The sequence below is a fragment of the Cyprinodon variegatus genome, unplaced genomic scaffold (assembly GCF_000732505.1).
Source record: "Cyprinodon variegatus isolate N-32 unplaced genomic scaffold, C_variegatus-1.0 Scaffold54, whole genome shotgun sequence".
Lineage (NCBI taxonomy): Eukaryota > Metazoa > Chordata > Actinopteri > Cyprinodontiformes > Cyprinodontidae > Cyprinodon > Cyprinodon variegatus.
Window position 1 is genome coordinate 632368 of NW_015150507.1, and position 24591 is coordinate 656958.

General features: G+C 36.5%; 2 protein-coding genes across 2 annotated transcripts; both read right to left on the reverse strand.

Annotated features, from left to right (window-relative positions):
- Positions 1 to 1390: 1390 nt before the first annotated feature.
- LOC107082433 (cell death-inducing p53-target protein 1 homolog) lies at positions 1391 to 14115 on the reverse strand. Its single transcript, XM_015371116.1, has 7 exons — positions 14030 to 14115; positions 7995 to 8054; positions 4459 to 4559; positions 4126 to 4371; positions 3929 to 3995; positions 3682 to 3832; positions 1391 to 1750 (listed from the first exon to the last, which is right to left on the reverse strand). Exons 2-7 carry the CDS (start codon positions 8047 to 8049, stop codon positions 1645 to 1647), a joined length of 726 nt encoding a protein of 241 aa, XP_015226602.1. The 5' UTR covers positions 8050 to 8054; positions 14030 to 14115; the 3' UTR covers positions 1391 to 1644.
- Positions 14116 to 18715: 4600 nt separating this feature from the next.
- LOC107082435 (lipopolysaccharide-induced tumor necrosis factor-alpha factor homolog) lies at positions 18716 to 23210 on the reverse strand. The gene is made up of 5 exons (XM_015371118.1): positions 23099 to 23210; positions 20731 to 21039; positions 20479 to 20538; positions 20196 to 20343; positions 18716 to 19068 (listed from the first exon to the last, which is right to left on the reverse strand). The coding sequence occupies exons 2-5, from the start codon at positions 21032 to 21034 to the stop codon at positions 18963 to 18965; spliced, it is 618 nt and encodes a 205-aa protein (XP_015226604.1). The 5' UTR covers positions 21035 to 21039; positions 23099 to 23210; the 3' UTR covers positions 18716 to 18962.
- Between the last annotated feature and the right edge of the window lie 1381 nt (positions 23211 to 24591).

Below are 24591 nucleotides of genomic sequence, written 5' to 3' on the forward strand. Positions count from 1 at the left end.
GGTTTGGATCCACTTTCCCCAAGAGATAGTTTGAGCTTCGTACTGAGAAAGGGATTAATCTCCACTATGACCCGTTCAAGTACCGCAGGAAATCTGAGTGGCAGTCAGCTTCTCCGTTCACCAAGGAACAACCGCAGTCTGAGTAAACCCTGTCCACCCAACATCAAACAAGACTTCACTGGAACATCACACGCAGACTGGATTCTATAAAGGACACCTTTTGTTGGAAACATGAGTCTGCAACCTATTCCTCCTCTTCAAGCCCAAGATTCTAATTTCCCACTGAGCCTGAACTAACCGCAGTGTCTTCCCCTCACCTTTCAGTTCCCTCACCTTTCAGTGTTCAGCTTTGGACACATGTCATTGTTCTAATAAACCTGTTAAACTTTTCCCTGGTCTCTCTGTTAGTAAAATCATGACAGTGCTGTTCATCTTAGCTTATTGAACATAATAATCTTTAAATAAGGTGCTCTTTCTACTGTCCTTCAAAGAAATAAACTGCTATGATATCTGGTTTCTGTCATATCACCATTCAGCAACCCTATAACATTTATTAATATATTACCTAGTTTGATTTAAAGCATCTATAACTAGCACAAATTAATAGAAGTAACTAGCCAGTAATACTAGCAATATGGAAGATCATTAATATTAGCTTGTTCTTATCTTACCTATGAGTCATTGAGCACTGCCTCTTTCCCTTTGATTTTTTTTTAAACCTGACATGAAAATTTATAATGAATCATTTTGAAGGAAACCGTCTTAATTTAGAATTTACACATAAGCAAACTGTACTTACATTATATGTATTGAGCAGCAAAAGTTTGGATTTTCCAACTTTTACATCTAATTTCATTAAAATCCATTCATGACTTTTCAGGTGTCCTGCTAACTTGCAAACCAACATTAAAAACCAAGAATAGCCTCCTTGGTGGAGGTATTAATATTTCTTTAGATGTTATATGCTGTTTCAGTCAAATCAGCTTTTGCGTATAAAGCCACATTCCTGCCTTAATTAAAGAACAGAATATAAAGATATAATTACATTGATATTATTTTGGGGTTTTTTTGGCCAACATTTTCATGTGTCTCAAAATAACTAAATAAAGGAATGAATTTGAGCATTGGTCTCCAGTTTAATCACTGATTATTAATTATTCAAGCATGTATTATAAAGTCAACAGCATTATCAGAGTAGGATATGATCTAACTGCATGATTATAAAAGGCTTTCAGTATATTACATTTTTGATCAACATATACATTTCTGATGTATGAAGTGATTCATGAAATTAAGGTTTAGATATCTTTCAATATATTCCAAAAGCTTTCTTTAGGTTAATATACATGAAGGTATATTAAAAAAAAAACGTTTAATGTTAGAATAAGTAATCTGACAAGAAACAATATGGAAACAATATCCAGAGGAGCAAGCAATACATTCTTTATCTTTAATAAATGATTACACCAAGCTATTAAATCAAATTCATTAACAATGTCGTATCATAGAGTAAAACGAGCACAAGTTAATGCCATCTTTTAACAATTTGGTAAAATATATCAGGGAAACTTCATAAATGTTTTACAGTCGACCTTAATGAGATTCATCATCTTATTCAGTCACTGTAGGATTGAAACCTTTGTCTCATTTTCGTTCATAGGTGTACAGTTTGTTGTGGCATTGTGGACAGGAATGCTCCACATCCTTGCAAGAGTTGCAACAAAAGGGAATCAAACAACAAGGCCAGCATCTGTTGAGGAGGATGGGATAAAAACAGACAGGGCAATATTTGATCATATTGATAATTAAAACTGATAAACAAACTCAATATTTTGGTTCAGAATATTCTTTGACGCGTTTTCAACATTTCTTTGTTGCAATAATTCATAAATATGAAGTTGTTGCTGTATCCAACATCAAACTAATTACCGTATTATCTACAATCATGATGAGCTAAGGACTAAAAAACTTTGATTACTTTCATAACCCTTGTTCTCTGAGTAGCATGAGTGAGTGTCTCACATTGGAAACACCTTCAGCCCTCATCAGAAGCTCCTCTTACATTGCGCCAGCCCGGATTGGCTGGACAATAAGCCTGTCAGTGTCAGCAAGAGCAGGGTCCCTCCCCTTATATATAGGGCTGACACTGTGCTGACAGTTATTCAAAAAGCGATCACCTCTTCCTTGCAATGACAGAGTACGGAAAGAGGGAGCTTCCTTCAAGCTCCCGGCACACCACGGAATGCTGGCCAACAGTTCTCCCCTCAAAGCCTATGTGGCAGACTGAAATTGCTGCTTGATAGACCTTACTAGTGAAGAAAGCTCTTCATTTATTTTAAAACTGACCAATTACTGTATATCCATACGGAGATCGTGTTGCAGGAGCTCTATCATCCTGTATTGTCTCAATAATATTTTTGTAGTTTAACCTGCAGACTGTAGGTTAAACCACTCACAGGCCAAGCTCACAGAGCTAGTCTTTATGGTTGGGGGTGAAAAATCTGTCCTTGCAATACCCATTAACCAATGCTCGCTGGCCAATTGGGTGCAATGATAATCATTGTCAGACCGTCTCCTCACACCCTGGCTAATGTAGGCGGGATGAGAGCTATTGGGGGAAACACATAAAGCAAAACATGAGGCCAGAGGTCTATGGATGGCTGACCGAACCGTTGCCAGACCATCCTTACCACCTCTGGGTGGAGTTTTCACTCTGCATACATGGTATTCTCCCTGGAGAGACGATCTGTTACACAGTTCTGCACTCCCTGGAAATGGGTGGCCTACAAAGACGAAAATGTCTGCTGCTCCAAATGATTAGTTTGTGAGCCAGTGTGTGGAGCCTCAGTGATCTCAGCCCTATATATAGGGGGAGGGACTCTGCCCTCAGTGCGACTGAAAGGATTATTGTCCAGCCAATCCTGGCTGGCGTGATTTCAAAGGAGCTTCTGTTCCCAATGTGAGACACGAAACAAATGCTATGAAAGAGAAGTAACTTCTTTCGATGTAGTGGTTGAAGCCCCCCATGGTCTTCACCCATATCTCATGATTATAAGTGAGGATTGGAACAATGACAGCTTTATTTTATGACTGTTTTTTTGGCTTAACCTTTGCTTCACAGAGAATTATAGATATTCTACAATTCTTCAATTGTCTATTAAAACTAAAAACTCTGTTTTCTTTGGACTTAAAAGATACATTTAGTTTTAAAGACAGAGCTTTGTTTAGAAAAGTCTCAGCAACACTGACTTTAACAGCAGTGAGAGGCAGCAGTCACCAGCTAAGACTAGAATAATATTTTTCTTACTTTATCTTCAGTTGGGCATTATAATAATATCATCTGGTCATATACAGCTGAAAATAGACACGGCTTAACTTAGCCTCCAATTTTAAAACTGTGACACCTTACTAAAGAATTAACAGTTTACCCAATTAAGTCTACCAGCAGCATTATGATAGCATCAATAAATCGCTAAATTACCTTTCAAAACAGACTGAAGTAAAGTGGTACAATTAAATACTTAAGAAGTTTTTTTTAACTGTATTTTGAGCTGTACTACTTGTATTTCTAGAAATCTAACAGAGAGAATTGCTGATTCAGTTCTAACATCAGTAATTGGTACAACAATTTGAATCCACGACCAACTTTATGCATATTTTCATGTTCAAGTTTCTACTTACAGAAATGCAAACAGCACTCCAACAATGATCCAGGTGTAGCAGCCTACTTTGTAACTAATTACAGTGACAACTTGGCTCCTGCAATGTGGACATATCATAGTTCCAGGATGTTCAGTGGGCATTTGTTGCACCACCATTGCCGGCTGGTTCACTATTGGCAAACTTTAGTTAATGACACACAACTCATACATTTGTATATTTAGATATCTATATACATTTATAAAAAGTAACTAATAATGTCACTTACTTGGCTGGACAACATGATGTTGGTTAACGATTTGCACAACTTGTGGTTGTTGTTGTGGTTGTGGTTGTGTTTGCGGTGGCTGAACTAGACATAGAAAAGGATTTAAATTATAATTAACTGGACAAAGAAACTAGCTAAATGCCTGGTAATAACTGCATAAATGCAAAACAATTGACACCAAAGATCATGTCTGATATCTTACCAGGCATAACATATTGTGGTTGAAATTGCTGAGCATCAGGCTGGGGAAATTGCTGCTGGTGATATTGCTGATAATCAGTTTGTTGATATTGCTGAGCATCAGGTTGGGGAAATTGCTGCTGAGGATATTGCTGATCAAAAGCTTGTGGATACTGCTGAATATCAGGCTGAGCAAATTGCTGCTGAGGATATGGCGGATCAGCCGATTGTTGATACTGTACAGCATCGGGCTGGGTAAATTGCTGTTGAGGATACTGCTGTTTAGTATCAGGTTGAGAAACAAAAGACTCAGATGCTGGCTGACCATCAGGTGTGGGTAGATTGAATACCATGTTACTGTCCAAAGGGGAGCCAGGATATGGTGGTGCTGGGCTATTTGGAATATCTGGTTCAACTGAGGGAGGCCCCTCATCTTTTCCCATCTTTTTATCTGCCAAAGATGTTAAAGAAAATACAGCAAAGGATAACATAAATATACAATAAAAAAAGAAAGAATATACTATATATATGAATATATATGAATATACTATATATATGAATATATATGAATATATTTATTCATTTATATATTTATTCATTCATATGGTGTGTATTTATGTTATCCTACACTACTACACAATTATTATGCTACCATCAAGGACAGCTTAACACAGAGTTCAGTGAGATCCGGCCTACGAAATGGTGGTGACCGTACAATCCATCCAGAGACACCGCCGAGGAAGGCGGACTTCCAGAGTTCCACTTCCTCATCTGCTAGCACACTCTGCCTCGCTTTCAGCAGCNTATATATATATATATATATATATATATATATATATATATATATACACATGTACATGAGATTAACATCCTGGGACTTTGTCTGTTCTCGGTCTGCGGTTCTTTTGAATTGGAACAGTACTAGGGCTGAGGTTGATGACGTTTCACGAGTACACAAGCACATGAGAATGCACAAGTACACATATTGAATATCTAGGAATCTGGCAAAAATTTTTAGTCCTCCAAATCTCTGACAACCCAGGGTGCAGACCAGGAAGCAGAGTCATAGTTTAACACACCTCTCTGCAGCTTGTCTACTGTTACCTCTCATTGCTCCATCCACACAGTGTCTTGCCCACGAACAAAAAGATTCCCAAAGGAGCAAATCATGATAATCTAACTTAAATTAAAATAACTCAGATTGGGGAAAAAGTTAAAACGATTAAATGTGGTTTACTTAACTTAAGATCTCTTTCTTCAAAAAGTCTGCTAATAAATGACCTGATTTGTGGTAACCACACTGATTTATGTTGTCCTAAAGAAACTTGGCTGCAGCAAGAGGATTATTTAAGCATAAATCAGGTAACTCCTTCTAGCTATTTAAATTTTTACATACCCAGAAATTCTGGGCAAGTAGGAGGAGTAGCAACAGTCTTTAAGTCCTACTTATTGATTACTCCAAAGAAAGTTAATAACTACAACTCTTTTGAACATTTAACCCTTAGTTTCTCTCATCGAAACTGCAAAGCAAGAAAACCTCTTCTTGTACCTTTGTATCATCCACCAGGTCCTTACTCTGAACTTTTAGAGTTCCTATCTGATTTGGTGTTAAATACTGACAGGGTTATCATAGTGGGGGATTTTAACATTAATGCTGACATTGACGGTGATAGCTTAAATGCAGCATTTAATGGTATCTTAGATGCTATTGGCTTAGATCAAAATGTGAATAGTCCCACACATTCTCATCTTCATACTTTCTGACCACTTTTTAATAACCTTCAGGATTACTTAAATAGGGTTCCCCTCCCCCGAAAGAAGATTTCATTTAGCAGATCATTATCAAATAGAGATTAGTGCTAGGACCAATTCTCTTTACTATATGCTCACAATTGGTAGATTTATTAGACAGCATGGGTTTAATTTCCACTGTTATGCTGATGATACTCGGCTATATCTGTCTAAAAATCGAGATGAAACTAACCCATAGATTACCGACTTGAAGATATAGAAACCTGGCTGTCTCTTAATTTTCTGCTCCTGAATACAGACAAAATATAAGTAATAGTCTTTGGACCAGAGTCTTTGAAAAAGAAGCTGATTAGTCAATCACTTCATTTGGATGGGATTAAACTGATTCCAGATAATAAAGTAAAAACTCTTGGTGTTATTTTTGACCAGGACCTGTTATTTAAATTCCATATCAAAGAGATTTTTAGAATTTCCTTCTTTCATCTGTGCAATATTGCAAAAAATAGAAATATCCTGTCCAAGTGTGATGCTGAGAAACTAGTCCGGTTATTTGTTACATCAAGGCTGGACTATTGTAATTCTTTACTATCAGGAAGTCCGCAAACTGTAGTTAAAAGCCTTCAGCTGATCCAAAATGCTGCTGCCACAAATGCTGCTGTTCTGATGGACATTAAAAAGAGAGATCATATGTTAGCTTCAAAAAATTGTGAGTTCATATAGGACAAAAAATCTGACACACCAAGGGATTTTCAAACACAGCTTCCTGCAGGAGGAGAAAGGCTGCCTGCTCACATTTCACCACGTTTCTGTCCCCCACCAGAGCAGCAGAGTCTTATTAACAGAACATGACACAATGGGGTGGGTCCTATGACCCTAGAATGACCAACTGACTGAGAGGCAGGTCATAAAATCACAGGACAGAATGTAGCATCTTATTTCTTCAATGTTTCATATGCACACACATTAACTTTATAATAATCATTGAATAAACATAACATCATATCTCTCCTATCCTAGCTTCTCTTCATTGGCTTCCTATTAATGATTCCTGTTATGATTGTTCCTTATGTTCCAAACAGAGCACTTTGCTCTCACTCTGCAGGTTCACTAGTGGTTCCGAGAAGTTCAAAAAATAGAAGGGGAGTTATCAGTTATCAGGCTCCTCTCCTGTGGAACCAACTATCAGTTTTAGTCTGTGAGGCAGACACCCTGTCTACTTCTAAGGGTAGGTTTAAAACTTTCCATTTTGATAAAGCTTATAGTTAAGAGTGTCTAATGTTATCCTTAGTAGAGTATCTTTATAATCATGCTGGGTTAGGCTTAGACTTCTGGAGGACATAGGGACCCTTTTTTCATCATTCTGCTTAAGTCTCTCTCTATTCTCCCACTCTTCAGAACATGTTAGTTCAATCTGTAACATTAAACTCTCTCTGCTTTTTCTCATAGTAGCTTTGCCTCGTCTGTTCCTGTTTGGCTGTGACACCACCCTGGAGAGAAATATCAGCTGTGCTGCTGCCATAAACACATTTGTTTACTGATGTTCGAGATCAGCCTGTTTTTCAGTGTAGTCCTGTTTCTCTGACTGTGACTGGCTGAATGTGCTCTGTTCATCCTTTGACATGGGAGCTGGCTTGGAGCTTGTCTGCCTGGACGGGGCCATCTTTTCTAGTTGCCTTTTGTATCTCTGCTTCTTTCTGTATGTCTGCTTCTGTCTCCCTGAGTCTGCCTCCCCAGTTGGCCTCAGCAGCAGTTAAAAGTTTTTTTTTTCTCACCACTGTTACTACAAGCATGCTTAGTGTGAAGGCTTTTTGTCAATTAGTTCATGCAATCAAATGGTTTTCCTTAGATAGAAAACTTTGAATCAATTTGACTGTATCATCTGGTGAACCGTAAATTGCCTTGAGAAATATGAAATATGTTGTGAATTGGTACTACATAAATAAACTGAATTGAATTGAACAAAAAGATAGAGAAGAATCTAAAATGACTATACATAATGTATAAAGAATTCAGTATTAAACCATGAACTTAATCCCCATAAGATTGAACTAACATGGGAACAACTACAGAACATTGACAGCAGAAACAAAAAAAAAAAGATATTCTAAAACTGGAGCTGGGAAATATGGAATACCTGGAATATCTTGTACAACTGCACTATCTAGAGGAAGTCCTTCACCTTTTTCCATTTTACCTGCCAAGGAAGTAAGAGATAGCACAGGAAAGCATTAAAATATTGAATGTGTCATCAGTACTTCTGACTTTTAAGGTACAGTAGTAAGCAGGATTACAGTTTTTTCAGTCACTGACAAGCTTTTGTCAAATCAGTTGTCACATTTTCAAATCTCTAAACACAGCACAGTATCGGTCTTTCATGGCCATACCATTCACACATTTCATGTTGTTTTCACACAACATATAGTCAGTAAACACATTTCCACAAAGCTTAAATTTTCTTAATAGACACACTATATCTCCCAACAAAATTATGGATTGTTTTTGTAGTATTTACACACACCATCCCACAATAGCAAAAACGTTATTTCAAACCTTAGATACAGTATAAAAACCTCTGTTTCTGCAATAATATCGTTCTAAAACAATAAACCTCGGCTGATAATAAACAAACATTTAAATAATTGACACATAGCTGATTTATGTTGGGTAAATTGGGCCAACCACAGATGATTCCAGTCTGGCTAAGACTTGCAGTGCCAGGGTGTTTTTCCTCTACTACATTGACATGTATATATAAAAGGAAGACTTTGAGGAGTGATGTTTTTGGAAAAATAAACATAAAAAGAACTGTAATGTCTGGACAAGGAAGAGTAAGAGCAAGGGGCCAAGGGAGAATAGAAGGCCCAAGGAGAGGGCAAGTTGGAGGTGTAAGAATGCGTGGTGGAGGCAATCCAGTGGCTCCAAGAACAGTAATCAATGATGAAATTCGTGCAACATTCATTTACCATGTAATCAACCATGGTCTTTAACTAAGAGAGGCTGGTGAAAGAGTGCAGCCCAATTTGAGGCAGTCAATGGTTGCCTCCTTTATATGCATCTTTCAGCAAACCAACAGGTAAGTATTGCATTTTACATGGATCGTTTCTATTTTCACTTGACATTTCAATAAGGTCATACAGTAATGCATATGTTTGTTTTTTTTGTCCCTGTAAAGAATTCAATGTCTTCCACCCTCACGGGGAAGAGGAAAGCTCATCAATAACAATCAACAGCTGGCCATTGTAGAAATAGTTGTTGCAAACTGCAATAAAACTGCATGAAATTCAAACTAGGATTGTGGAGGACCATGAGATATTTGATAACATCGATAGCATCTGCCTCTCGACCATTACGCGGACATTCTCCAAACACAGAGTGTGGATGAAGCAGCTCTACCCTGTTCCCTTTGAGAGGAACAGTGAGAGTCAAGGAGCGATGAAAACAATATGCCCAGGTATAGTGTATATTCAATTCAATGTCCAGTTCTATAAGCTTTGCACTTAACCTACACAGTTATAGGTTACAGTACAGTATGGATTATAGTAATGACATGATTTACCTAAACTTTGTTTCAGAGTTTTGGAATTGGAGGCCAACCAGGCCCCTCATGAATACATATATATATATATATATACCGTATATATATATATATATATATATAGATGAGGCAGGATTCAATCTGGCTAAGAGGAGTCGACGTGGACGAAATGTAATTGGAAAACGAGCCACAGTTGATGTGCCAGCGCAGAGAGGGGCAAACATTATCATGTGTGCAGCAATTGCAGATGCAGGATAACTCCTTCACAGATGTCAGGTTGGACCTTATAATACTGAGTGCATCCTTGCCTTTCTCAATGATCTCCACCAGCACCTGTTTCCAGAGCAGTATTGGGAGGGTGAAAACATGAGGACCTTTGTAATTATCTGTTATAGCAATGTTGTGCTTTTTATTTAGTTTATTCCCCCAATATTTATCTGGACTTGTCTCTGTTGTTCTTTTTGTTCAGAGTGGTCTTGTGTGTTTCACAGATATTTTTTTCATTGTAAGAAATACTGTAAAACTTTTTTCTGCTCTATCAAACCGTGTTTCTACCGTGCCTCCTTTAGTAAACAGTACAGAAAAAAAAAACGGATTTGCTTTTTACTGGAATGCTTTTGAATGCGAGCATTACTGTATATGTGGACATATAGTTACCAACCAAGAAATTTAGTGTAAAAACGGAATGCAAGTTTGCATGCAAATACCTGTAAAACTGAAACATGAAAGTCTATGTAGTTTTTTTTTATGTCAACAATAGCCAGTATTTTGAAACCTGGTGCACTTTGATTGACTGCATGTATTTTGTGAAGTGAAAACAAGTGTCATTCTTTGATAGAATAATTTCATTTTGAGTCAGATGTTCAGTGTTTTGGTAAAGATAGTGTGTGCAGAGAAAAGTGTGTTATATTTTGAAGTTAGTATACATTTAACAAAATGCATTTTTGAGAAGAGAGTTATCCATTTGCAAATTGTGTTTTGTAGGTGCGAGTCTGGTTTAAGAGTTTAGAAAACGTGTCTGAAGTATGGGTAAGCCCTTCTTAATGAAATTGTGACACCAATTGTGACACCAAGCTTTTTAAGTTACATGTATGAATCGGCTTTGATCCACACCACTGCATAAAAACTGGTTATCAGTTGAGATTAGTTGTAGATAAATCTTCCCTGTGTTTCATTGTTTAGGTGATTTGTCAAGTGGGTGTGTCATCTCGATTCAGAAAGAGTGGAATGTCACTCTGCTGCTTCTTCAGTAGGTCTCACATACTTGAAGAAGCACCAGTCTGACATTTCTTATTCATTTAGAACAACACCACACTGACCTTTACACGTTTATGAAAGGAGGAAATGTGGAAAGGTTTAATGGGTATGAATTGGGGTGGGAAAAACATTTTTCCTATCCCTATCATTCACTCAGACTCACACCTGCAAAATTAGACAAATGGCTAGCCATTATGGCTTCTCTTACTGACACCTGATAACCTGTTTTGCAGAAGCAAGAAGATGTCAGGACAGCAGTGACAATCCCTCAAGTACGAGGTTGTTCAACATCCATCTTTTTGTGGGAGCTACTTGTATCATGTATTGCAAGGCTGCATTTGCAGCTGATAACTTTTGATCTCCGATGCATAAGACTGCAAGTCAAAAGCCATATGTAGAAAGTGCTTGTAAAAATGGTGGCTTAATCCAAAAAGTTTTTCCATAGAGTTTCAACCAGGGCTCCAGTAGACTTTTCTGTAGCTTTTAAGAAGTTACATGTATACCATGATTCATTATACTCAGTCAAAGCAGAGCTTTCTTATTGTTCTATTTATTTAATATTTTCCGAGTGGACTTTAGGGGGAATTACCTAACATCCACCAAATATTTGGCTGCATATCTGTTCCAGTGTGCATAAAAAATTGAATATGGTCAAATAATATACAGTACAGTAAACATGTGCAATAAGAGAAAAGTTGGCACTATATTTGATTGAGGTGTTCCAATTGTGCAGATGAGTGCTGGGGCGATCGGACTCGGTTTATTCTGCTGATTTTAACTTTTTTTTTTTTATTTGAAACATTGCACTTTTTATTTTTGCTGATGTTCTCAAAATTAACAGATTATATATTGTGCTGCTGGGGAAACCTTTTCAGGATCTACAGAAACAACTGTCCTATTGTGGTTTGCCATAGGATCTCTTTCTTCTTTCTCTGACACCTAGAGAATGGGGGAAGCTTACCAACCTTGGTTGTTTCATGAGCACAAACAACTCAAAGATTATTCTCTATTAAAATTTCCATTATTTACTTTAGATTTTTGTCTTAGTGGGTTTTGTAATGGGCTATGAGCCGGGTCGTTTCAATTCAGATTATCTATATAGCGCCAATTCACAACACATGTCATCTCAAGGCACTTTACAGTTACCAGATCATACAAAGTGATTCAACGTTTTCTTTCTAAGCAAAACCAGTTGATTGCATTGACTCATTCCCTCAAATGCAATCCCTCACACTAAGCATGCTTTTAGCAACAGTGGAGAGGAAATAATCCCTTTTAACAGGAAGATACTTCCAGCAGAACCAGGCTCAGTGTGAGCGGCCATCTGCTGAGGCCGACTGGGGTTCAAGGAGACAGAAGCAGAGATGCAAGCATGACAAAGTGTTTCTACTGTATTTAAAACCAAACAATGTAATAACACTAATACAGATGCCAGTGGCTTCAGGGGCTAACATGCTTTAAGCCTCTTCTCTAAAATTTATTTACATTTAATTTAAAGTGAGGTTACTTTATTTCAAGCAGGGTTGCTGTTCTGCAGATTTTATAGGTTTTTCTCCTGGTAATGGGAATGTGCTGTCAGCTATGTGTCAGGTGCGCAAGGTCCTGCACAGGGCGCAAAGCTCTTCATCCACTGATGTAAAAGTATCATGTGAACTCTTTACAATGTGTATGGCACACATTTCGCATCATATAATTACAGTAATAATGATAATTATAATAATGATTATAATGTTATTATCATAATTGTGGTGTGCTTTGTGTATCTCTTTGGCAACCTGTAGAGTTCTTCTTCTTGCTGCTATCTTTTCAGAGTTCTTGTGAAGAGTGGCCCTATTCAACACACGAGTGTACTTGTGTCGGAATGGCAACATTTAAAACTGTCATAGTGGGGGGATGCAACTGATCGTAGAGGGGCATGTCTTTGTAAAGGGTTATTGGGGCGTTGTCTGAATATTGGGGTGGTGAATTAATGGTATGTCAGAAAAAGGCAAGCTAAACAAAACCCTTTGCCATAAGTGTTACTTTGCCTTTTTCAACTCATTGGGAATAATCACATAATGTTAAGAATTAATTATCTAAAAAGTTATTGATTTCTGATAAAATAAGATCAGATTTTAAAATATTATTCTACAAAAAAATGTTTTGAGAATTTTTCAAAAGCAACCTCTTTGCTTTTGTGCGGGCTGATTGCATTCCAATTGCTCTCGATATGTTTAAAAGCTCACTTGAAAAGATTTCAAACTCTTCAAGATAAACTTTGTTTCTCAAAACAAAAAAATCATGTGTTATCAAAAAAATCCTGTGTTATCTGTGATATCTTCACCTGATCTTATTGATCAGGATTTTTCAAATATTTTCATTTGCCTTTTTTCCTGTAAGTGTACGTAGTAGATAATTAATTGAGATTCACTAGCTTGAAAGTTTTAAACTGATATATCATTAACCTTGAGTTGAATTATTCCTATTAATAAATTCGCATATTTGAAATGAAGTTGTGAATTTATTCCATATAGGTGTAGAGTTAGTTATTTGACCTTGATTTGAGAGTTTGACACACTTTTATCTGTTGTCCAATCACACAGACAATACACAAAACAACATGGCAGTCCATTAGTGATTTGATTTGAATATAAATGCAAACAATTGTACAATACGGTCCATTGTAGGATTGAAGCAACTGCTAGCATTAAACAGGTTCTAAAAAGTAATGAGTCATTTTCTTTGCAATGCTTTAAATACCTGTGATGCAAATACCAAAGGGAATCCACTGGAGATAACTAAACACCAGGCACAAAAGAGTGAAGTCCTTGTTGAACCTGTTCACCTACTTTCTGAAGATTAGTTCACACTGTTTTATTTTTATACATAACCCATTCTACAATCTGTGTAAAATGTTCCACTGGTAACTTTTAAAACTATGAGTTTGGTTTTTTGTTGTTATCACATTCGCTCAAATTTGTTTGTTTGTTTGTTCACTTACATACATTTTCCATAATTATGTTTTAAGACATATATATCCCTTCCAAAACTTTATATCAAAGTAATTAATTCAAAAATGCATATAGAAGTACATCTTAATGAATTGGAATATCATTGAAGTTCATTTATTTCAGTAACTCAGTTCAAATCTAAATGATTATGTTCAAGCTTTAATTTCTGTTAATATTAATAATTTCTACTTAAAACATTCATAAAGATTAGAATATTACAAGAGAAAAATAAAAAAACAATGCTAAAAAAAGTAATACAGCTTAAAATTATTACTTTTTACAACTGGTACGTTTAATCTGAAAACTGAGCCTCATTGGAGGCTCTATTTTATTTTACTGATTTAAATCTGTTTGTTAAAAATATATCTAGGTTTTAAATCTTCTTACCTGTGGTTTTGTGTGTGGAATGGCTTCAGAAAGGTGCAAGACAACCAAGTGCCCTATTTATCTGATGGCAGATAAAAATAACAGCAAAACACATTTCTGACAAAAGGTGGAGCAACAGAGCAGGCAGGTAGAAGTAGGTGTGGAGTGTAGACTCCAAAAGAACAAAACAAAAAAAGTTCCCTTCTTGGGTTTGGAGCTAGATTTAGGTATAAGGTTTAAAATCAATTTAGGTTATGGTTAAGTTGGTGATGCTTAGGGCTAGGGTTAAGATCTGGGTTAAGACTGTTGAGCTTTGCAGCTTCACCACCTTTGAACTTGGGGGAAACACAGACACAGAAGCAATCTCTTCTTTAGCCCTCTTGACATATTTATTAACTGACTGACTCCACAGCAGAGAACATAACAGAGAACAGGAATTGGGGAGGGAAAAAAAGCAAAAATGCACTGACACCTGTTGCCAGTCTCACAGCGACACACTGTGGCGAAAAAAGACACTGCACACAAACTGAGTACAGTACACAGAAATTGTATTCAGTTTGTGGAAACTAAAAAAAAAAAAAATTACACACAATAATGAAACATAGATGTGGACCTCTTCTGCCCCTTTTTAAATGCCAAACATATAGTGTCTGCAAACTTTTTCAATTTTAACTTGGTGACAGGCTTGCTCATAACATCTGCACCCATCTCTTCAGTAGTGCAATATAGCAGACTTACTTTTCCCTCGTTCACAATGGACCTTATGAAATGATATTTGACATCCGTGTTTACATCTCTGTGTACATCTTTGTATCCTTCTTGTTAGTCTATGTCAATTTCATAATCAATAGGTGCATGAAGATAAGCAGTTTTTACACGCATTTAAAGGAGTAACAGATTGTCCTGTGCTGCTTTCTGTAACAATACCCTCACACTTGTCAAGTTTGCTGTTGGGAGGAATGTTTCACCATAATCAATCCAGTCTTCTGGTTGTAACCCTTAGCTACAAACCTTGCTTTGTACTTGTCTTTCCCTTTAGTGTCACTCTTAAGGCTGATTTATACTCAGAAACCAGGTCGTCTGCATGTGTGTCAGAGTTAGTGTAGATATGCCCCCATCCCTTCCACAGACACTCTGGTGAACCTCTTTAAAATGGTAGGTGACCACAGACAGAAGGCCTCCGATTGGTCAATTCTACATCCGCTCTAAACTATGTGTATTTCTTGTTTGGTACCTTACTGGCCTATTTTGTTTCTATGACCACCACTGTGGTAAAAGACTCGTGAAGATGGACCAGCTAGAAGAACGAGGTGCGCTGGAATGCTGAGACCCTTTTCCACCTGGAAAAGGGTCCCAGCATTCTTTTTTGCCCTCATTTCTGGTGAAATGAGGGCAAAAAAGACTCTGATCTCCTCCTAGAGCTTCTGGTTCACCGATCGATGGACCTTCCCCAAGCTGAAGAACATTTTTTTCCCAATCTCTGTACAGCTTATTCTCCAATAAACTGTTTAACCTTTTACGTTCTCTGTGAGTGCTTCTGCATGCGGGCCTAACACATTAGACCCATCATGACACCCGCATTTCCTATTTAATTATTTATTTATTTTACTAGACTACATTAATAAAAGGTCACTTCGCATCCCATTATAAATTAGATAATAGTGTATAATGCATGTATAGATCCATTTTCAAAAACAACTATCACTTTATGTAAACCCATACTGTATTGTTAAGTGTAGTTAGTGTATGTTTTTATGATATTTTATGCCCCTTTTTATCACATTATATGAAGTCCTCGTCTCGGCAATTCCGTGGTAAATTTGAAACATAGACTATAGCAGATTATAGGCACAGACTACAGCATAGGCATTGGCCTAGGTTTTAAGTGAAACATGAATTTAAATAAAATCTATTCCAATTACTTTGATTGATTGTTGTGAGCGCATTGGAGCAAACTGGGGCGAAGCGAAATCATCATTCCGGCCTTTGAATTGAAAACCCCTCTGCGCTCCACCATGTTTCTTGCACGCCGCTCCACCACTCGCTCTATGCTCCGCTTTATATACCAAACTGAACAATTGTTTTTCCACTGACTCAAAATCTGCCTAAAATTGTTCTACTAGATGGGACTGATGAGGCACACTCACTTTTTATTTCATTTGAAGTCTTTTATAATTTTAGCTATTGAAGTAAATGGAATCTATTGTAGAAAAACACTGCATTTTTTTTGTAAGAAATTACAAAATATATTTAAAAAACTTAAAGAAAATAAAAACGAGTGTGCCTCATCTGCCCCAACAATTTCAGACTGATTTAAGGGAAGCGGTGGCCTAGTGATTTAGGGCTTTGCGCTTGGGTTCCAGAGGTTCTGAGTACAAGCCCCACACCCATGGACTGCCACTCTAGGTCCCTGAACAAAGACCATTAACCCCACACTGCTCCACGGGTGCTGCACAATGGCAGCCCACTGCTCCCCAAAAGGGATTTGTTAATTTAAGAGTTAATTTCGTTACTCTGCACTTGTGACAGTTTTATGTCAATAAAAACAGAAAAAACCCCCCCAAAAATCTAAGTCTGTGGGTCATCTGACGTGAAAGCTATATGAGAGAAAACTTTTGAAAACAATTTCAGGCAGATTTTTTGTCAATGAGTCAAGCTATAGAAGAAAATAAATTTTGAATAAAGAAAATCCTAAAAATATAGACTTAAAATGAAATTAAACGTGAGTTCGCCTCATCTGGCCCATCTAGTATTTTAGGCAGATTTTCTATCAATGGATCACATTACCTGGACGCTATTGAAGTAAAACAATAAATTATGAATAAAAACAATCCTAAAAAAAATTATAAAAAAGAATATCCAGAATATTCCCCAGTACAAGGAGGCTCAGTGGAAGAGTGGAGGGAATGTAAAACAGCTGCTATTTCTTCTCTAGTGCCCTCTTATGGAACCATTTCACCAGCGCTGCTGACTTTACCAGCCTGGGTTTATAATCATTCCCGAAAAACCTGGAAAAGCTTGTTAGACAAGTTTTTAGCTCCTCTGGGTCTGAGTCATTCAGTTCCCGTAGAAGGATTGCATTCCTCCTTAAATACTGTATGTTCACTTAGCTGTTTTTTTTCCTCTCATAAACACTAGTAAAGCAAAAAGAAAGAAGAGAAAAAAACAAAATAAAAAGAAACAAATTTTGCAGCAGACATGAGCGTGTATAATTCATGCCAGTACACAAGAGTCCTAGCATTTGCAGGGCAATAATAATAATACTGCGTAGCAGAGAAAGACCACTTTTAAGTTTGGACTTACATCGATTAACTTCTGATAATCTATTAGAGTGATCTGAGATTAAAAGACAAATATCTGAGATTAAAAGACAAATAGCAATACTTTCAAGTCAAGTAATTAAAGAAATTTCTTATTGAGTAAGAAAATTGACAATTTCAAAAACAGATTCAGGCATTTAGGTAGAGAGACAATCTTGATTCAATTCATGCAACTCACTGTGGAGATTGGAACAGCCCCCGTTATTTCTTAATTTCCAGTTACTTTTCTTTTTTTAAAAGGAGATATGTAACTGCTGTGCCATTATTCTGATGGAGTCTTAGCTGCATCCAGCAGTACCGTAATGCTATAATATATAACCATAATGCTATTAGCCTGGAAGGCTACCAATGTTCAAAGCTTTCTATAAATGTTTAAGATTTTGTAATGCCAGTTTGCTCCCAGGACCAACAAGGCATTATTTGTATAACACAATTCAGTACATGGATAATTCAAAGTTTACATGAATTAAATGATAAAATAGAAGTACAATACAAGAATAATAGCAAATAAAGATAAGAACATGTGTAAAACAAATAGAACTCTTGGACCACAGCCTTATTATAATACCTGAGTTAACAGTTTAACGTCCCCAGTCAAAGGAAGCTCTAAACAAATGGGTTTTGACTTAAAAGAAGTCAGGATTTTAGCCCTTTTCCAGTCTTCTGGGACTTTATTCCAGATCACTGTAGCATAGCAACTAAATGCTGCTTCTCCATTTTTAGTTCTAGTTCTGGGTGAACAGTGTAGGCTTGAACTGTAAGACCTGAGTACCCAAATTTAGTGGAGAATTAGTTTAATAAGAGGGAGGCCATCTTTTTCCAGTCAGCCAAGTTCCAATGATGAAAGTTTCTTACTGATTCACCAAACTCTAATTTCTCTGGCTGCTAAACCCTACAAATGAGATGCAGATTATTTTACTACACAGCTACTCTAAAGAAACAAACTAAATGAACAAAAATGTATTCTACCTATTCAGAGCCAAATAAATGTTGGCACCTTGAGCTGTATCAAGATTTTAGTTATTGCACCATGTCACTTCTTTTGCTTAAAGAAAGTCTGTAATATGGTTCACGATCAACAATATTATATACTAAGGAAATATTTGTTGGATTTTGTAGTTTGGTAACCCAGCAATGCAATGCAAACATGGCTTCCAGTGATGAAATGAACAAAAATTCATTCAAACATTTCATATTTTTTAGAAATCAATTTTATTTATTAATTATTATCATATACAACTTGAATCAAATTTTCTATTAGGCTGATCTTTTTTATTTCTATTCATAGTAAAAAATGAGGCTAACAAAATCCCATCTCAAAACAAATCAATTAAATATATAAAATTTTATTATAACACATTTTAAATTTCAAATTGATATATGTGGTATATATTTTCATGAATCTCAAAATAATCAAAATATTAGAAAAACAAACAATTTTTTCGATTTAGGATTAGTCTTAAATTAAAACTGTTAGCAATGCATCACCAGTTAGCAAAAGGTAATGTCACATTTCAATTAGGAAATATATGATATAAGATATATTATATAAGATATGAGGGAAACTCAGTACATGTGACCTTAATAGACATCTTGCATACATTTAATGTCGCTGCCGGATTCAACATTATCTTTCACCTGAGTTTGTGGGTGTGCAGGACGTTGTTGCATTGTGGGCAGGAATGTTGCACATCCTTGCAGACATTCACAAAGAAGGGAATTATGAAGCAAGGCCAGCACCTGATGTGGAAGATATGATACAAAGGTACAGAGTAAATGTTGTCATGTGTCTATTTAGGCTGATGAGAAATTAAATCTGTGGTTGGCCACAATTTGATCACTGACTTGTAAAAAGGATAACAAATTGCAATCCATAAATAATGATAATAATCTTAAATCGCTGCAATTCATCATGGTTTTACTTGATCTTATTAGTTAGGTGGTTTAAACAAGGGTTCATAATATTTTGCTTGCATTTTTCATCATCCTCTGCAATGTGTAATTGCATAAAACTGCCTCATAGTGTCGGAGCTGATCCATGAATAATTGGTATTCCGTCACTCTTGAGTGTAAGAAAAAAAATAAGTAGAACTGGACCTTTTTTATTTGAAATGAAAGACATCTATGTCTGACTAATTGTGTCTATAAGTTGATCTATGGTGAACTAAGGTGATCTATGGAATAAAAATGTGACTAGCCTTCACTTGTCATATTTCTGGTTCTGCCTGTTTCCTGTCCGCTCTGTTCACACCTGCTCCCAATCTGCTCGTTAGTCCTCTCTTTGTTTCAGTCTCCCATAAATACACCCTCTGTTCAGTTCCTCAGTGTTGGTTCCTCGTCTAACTCCCTTCAGCTCCCTCCCTCTCTCTGAGTCCTCCTCCTTGTGATGTTTTCACCCCCAGATGTCTCCATAGTTTCTGATTTGTTTGACTTTGTTTTCATGTTTTTGATTTTTTAGATTTTTGGATTCCTGCCTAGTTTCTGGTTTGTTTGGACTTTTTTCATGTTTGATTTTTTTTGGATTCTTGGATTCCTGCCTCAGCTGTTTATCTGTTAAAATTTCATTAAACCAAAAAGAAACTCACCTCTGCCTCCCTGACTCTGCATTTGGGTCCTTAAACCACAACCAAATCCTGACATCACTGTGGTCTGTTTTATTTGTAATATTACAAAACCAAATTAAAGTAAATAAAATTCTGTTTATTTATATAGTGCCAATTATCAACATGTCATCTCAAAGTCCTTTACATAGAGTTTTCAATCAGATGGCAGCCCACTGCTCTTGATATACTAACAGTATTCTTTTACAACCATTTGAGCCTTCCACAGGACATTACATGTATGCTCATGTTGAAGTTTTGACTTACCCTATTATAAACAGCAGTCCAGCAGTTAACCAGGTAAAAAAGCCAATTTTGTGTTCGATGGAGGTCACAACTGTGGTCTGGCAATGTGGACAGTGCATATTCCCTGGAGCATCAGTAGGCGTCCGTTGCACCACCACCACTTGGTTCACTGTCAGTCAGACTTTCTTAATTACACACCACTAACTTTGGAGCTCTAGTATGTATAATTTACACTTTATAATATAAACTACATATTTTACAGGCAATTATAATTTATTTTAAAAATAAGTTGACCGTCACTCACCAGGCTGAACAACCTGAGCTTGCTGCGGGACGTACTGAATACATTGTTGTTGTTGTTGAGCTAGATATAAAATATGTTTTAGAATTAATGGAATGAAGCATAAACTAGGTTTCTAAGATTAAAGATTCCAAGCAGATGATATATATATATATATATATATATATATATATATATATATATATATATACACAACAGCCCTGATATGAAAGAAAAAAAGTAATGACACCAAAAAAAAGGTCTCTGATCCCTTACCTGGCTGGAGATATTGTTGATCAGCAGGGTTGGAATATTGCTGAGGATATTGCTGACCCACAGGTTGGTAAAAAGGCTGAGCATCTTGCTGCAGATTTTGCTGTTGAGGATTTTTCTGATCAACAGTTTGGTCAGAGGTATGAGCAATAAGCTGAGGTTCAGGCTTTCCATCAGATCTAGATTGTGGTGGCAGGCCGTTGAATGCATTGTTGTCCAAAGAGGGACCAGGATATGGTGGGGCTGGTTCATCTTGATTATCTACAGCGGTTTCAATATGTAAAGGAGGTCCTTCCACTTTTTCCATTTTATCTGTAAGAAATAAATAATTACAAATCTGTAAAATATTTAATATATCAAGCAGTTTTATTTTTCTTTCTTTCCTTTTTTTTAACTGAATAAACCAAGCTGTTGCACTGAGGCACCAAACTTTTCCAAATTCTTATGATAAGGAAAGAGCTTGCTTATATTATGGATGAATGCATGAAAGGTTGTCTGTCAGGTTGGAGTATCGTACTTTATGCATGACTTCTTTACCAAACAACACTATATACCAGAGGAAGTGTCTTTGTCAAAATGGTGTCTGATAAAATTAGATTATGAGACACCTACTTAAAGTGGGTGGTAAAACTATGGTGCCATTTTTAAGTATTTATAACTTTTTGGGAAAAAATTATTGACAAAATCTTTGTTGAGTCTTATGCCTTTTATGTATCATAATATAGTTTTATTTAATAGAAAAACAGAAAATGGATCCTAAAAATAAAGCTAAAAGGGAAAAAGATTTGGTTGATTAAATTTTTTTTCAAGATGAAATTCTCTAAAAGTGGATTTCGGTTTGTTTAGGTAAAGTTAAACGTCCGATTGGAATAATAACTGTCACCCTGTAAATGTGTCCAAAAGCAAATGAAAGGAATCATAACCCCAGACAAACACAAACAGCTGCTCAAGTTGCGTGTTAACAAGAAGCACAGACAAAATGCTCTGAATAGTAATTTGGTGTTCTCATAAATGAATATACTCTGAAGTCTAATTTTCATTCAAAAGCTGACTTCTTAGGCTGCTTAAAGGTAAATATTGATTTTTCAAAATGACTGTTTTCTTGTCAGTCGTCCAAATAGTTAAGATCTGTAAAGTTTTCCTCTCTAAATAGCCCATTAGACAGATTCTCCCACCTGTATAAAGTAATTCACATTTATTAGAAAGTCTAAGGAGTTCTCATTCTGGAAGTATACTGGGACAATTGGACTGGTTGGATGCTGTCAATTTTAATTGTATTTCATGATAAAATGACAGTTCCTAATGCAAAGTCATCAAAATGAACTGTAAATTGCTGTGCTAATGAGGAACTAAGCCTCAAGTGAATCAACATGTTTGATGTGGCCTTACAATGAGCCCGCATCTTTTTATTTGGTTCACTTGAGCAGAAAGCCCCAGTTTCGTACACTTAATTCCTGAAATAACACCCTGCCTGTCTATTATAGCAAGTTGGCAGGGTCAAGTTCATGTCAGTCAACATTTTAGAGGAACAATGAGCCATCTTTATTCTAATGCAGTGAATGCCAGGGATGCAAATAGTTTCCGTTAAATAGAAGGCATACATTTGAGGGAAATGTTTTCAAAAGCCTATGATTACATACTTTGATTGAGTTGTATAACCATTTTCTGTTAAAGGGGTTTACCTCCTCTTCATGTTTTTCTACTGACACATCCAAATATTTTTTTTTCCATAGATATTTTTTTCCATTACGTTTAACATGGCTATCACTGTTTAGAATGATAAATCAAATGACGGATATACATAATTCCTCATTATAGTTTTAAGAAAACTGTACCTGCCTTATCTTTAATCCAAGGTGAAACAAAATCACACAACATACAAGTTTTTTTTCAATCAATTGGAATAATCAAAGATATGATTTCTGTAGTTACTTAATCTGCTAAATGAAACTGTTACACCAATAATGTAGTTTTCAAGCCTTTATTTCTGCTAACAATTTTTTTTTATTTGTTTTGGTTATTGAAAGCATAAAATGTCATACTAAAATATTATATTAGAAATGTCAAAACATGCTTAATACCCAGGGGATGGGTAATAAGAAGTATTTTTGACAACCAATTAGATGATGTTTCTTTTGAAAATGACTTAATTTTAACAAATAAGCCTCATCTGAACATATTTTTTACAGTTCAATTAGATATACTCGTAATCTACAATAGATATTGATTTGTCTTAGAGATAAAATTATGAAGTTTTTACTTATAGGAAGCTAAAATAAAGATAAGGACACACAAAGCTAATGAGATACTGTTGGTACTAGAATATTTGCCTTAACTCTTAACCTTATCTGAACCTTTAAAGTTATCTCACCTGCGGTTGGACTTGTTAAATGCCTTGAAAGATGATCAGGAGGGTGAAGGATAACCAGTGTGTCTAATCTAACTGACCCTGCTTAAGAGTTAAATGCAAAACACATTCTGTGTTTATTACCAAGGGAGGAGCAAACAACCAAGCAGAAAGAAGTAGGTGTGGGCACTAGCTCCTTAAAAAAACATCATCATCCTCTGGCATCATGTAGCTGCTTAGTGTAGCTTGTAAGAAAAAGAATAGATTGACTCTTAGTTACTACCTTTTTTTTTTATTATTATTGTTATTATTATTATGCATATATTAATTAAGATTAATATCATGTCACGCAATACAGACTGTTGAGGTGGGGGGATTTGGTTTTTAGATGGGGACCTGACAGTAACAGCAACAACTTCAACTACATTTTTTTGCAGTTTACATTAAAACAGTCAAGAATAAGAAAAAAATGTAATGAATTTTTTTCCAAGCTTTGGTCTTGACATGTCTTAAAATCATTTCCAGAGTACTCAATGTTTGACATCAAGACAAGACTGCACCAGCCTCTCACACTGAGCAAACAAGTGAAGAGAAAAAAATCTGTTTTTACATGAAATTGTGAACAAACCTCAAGCGGAACCAGTGTGGTCAACCTTCTGTCGAAGCTGACTGGGGATTTGAGAAGACAGAAGAAGACACAACTAACAGTTATTTTGCCAATCGATTAATCTGTCAATAATTTTTTCGGATAGCAAAAGATTCTTTAAAGAAGACTTTTTATGAAATTAAACTTGCTGAAACTCAAACTGTTCCACTTGATGAGTTCTGGATAGACCATATTGTCAGACAAAAACGTTTTTCCATCCATACATCCACCCTAACCCTCTGCTTATCCGGGGTCGGGTCAAAGGGTTAGCAGATTCAGTAGGGAGGAACAGACACCTCTCTCCCAATCCACTTGGGCCAGCTCCTCTGGCGGAATCCCAAGGTGTTCCCATGCCAGCCGAAAAACATAGTCCCTCCAGCATTTCTGGGTCTTCCTCTGGGCCTCGTCCCGCTGGGATGGGCTCTGAACACATCATCCAGGAGCGCTGCTACCGACGGGGGGGGGGGGACAACCCGGCCAGTTGTCCGGGCCCAGGGTAGAGGGGGGACTGAATCAGCCCCCTAAATCTTTTGCCGCAAATATATATGTTTTTTAAAGATGTTTGCAAGGATATTGGATCTTTATTCTTTCATAAAACATTTTCCTATTATTAAGATGAAGAAGCCGCCTCCAGCCGGGGGAACAGCTTTAGATCGAACAGAACTTTTGATCGCCCCCACCTGCAAAAGCCTGAGAAGCTTGTAAGCTCTTTGATGTAGCAAAAACTCAGCAGTTTTGTTCCTTATCTTTGCTAGATGAAGTTATAATTAAGACCGGACAAATTTTTAAGAGATTGAGAAGTTTTGAATTTGACTGACGTGACTGCATGGCTGCAACAATGCTGCGGTGGAAGTGAATAAATAGACAATCC

What these genes read in the sequence shown, in the direction of transcription:
- LOC107082433 (XM_015371116.1), bottom strand. Translation starts at nt 8,049, where the DNA reads ATGGAAAAAGGTGAAGGACTTCCTCTAGATAGTGCAGTTGTACAAGAT. An exon ending in AGTTGTACAAGATATTCCAG is followed by an intron (nt 4,560 to 7,994) that starts GTATTCCATATT and finishes CATCTTTGGCAG; the next exon opens with ATAAAAAGATGGGAAAAGAT. An exon ending in CCCCTTTGGACAGTAACATG is followed by an intron (nt 4,372 to 4,458) that starts GTATTCAATCTA and finishes TATCCTCAACAG; the next exon opens with CAATTTACCCAGCCCGATGC.
- LOC107082435 (XM_015371118.1), bottom strand. Translation starts at nt 21,034, where the DNA reads ATGGAAAAAGTGGAAGGACCTCCTTTACATATTGAAACCGCTGTAGAT. An exon ending in AGCTCAGGTTGTTCAGCCTG is followed by an intron (nt 20,344 to 20,478) that starts GTGAGTGACGGT and finishes TCTGACTGACAG; the next exon opens with TGAACCAAGTGGTGGTGGTG. An exon ending in GGACTGCTGTTTATAATAGG is followed by an intron (nt 19,069 to 20,195) that starts GTAAGTCAAAAC and finishes CTTCCACATCAG; the next exon opens with GTGCTGGCCTTGCTTCATAA.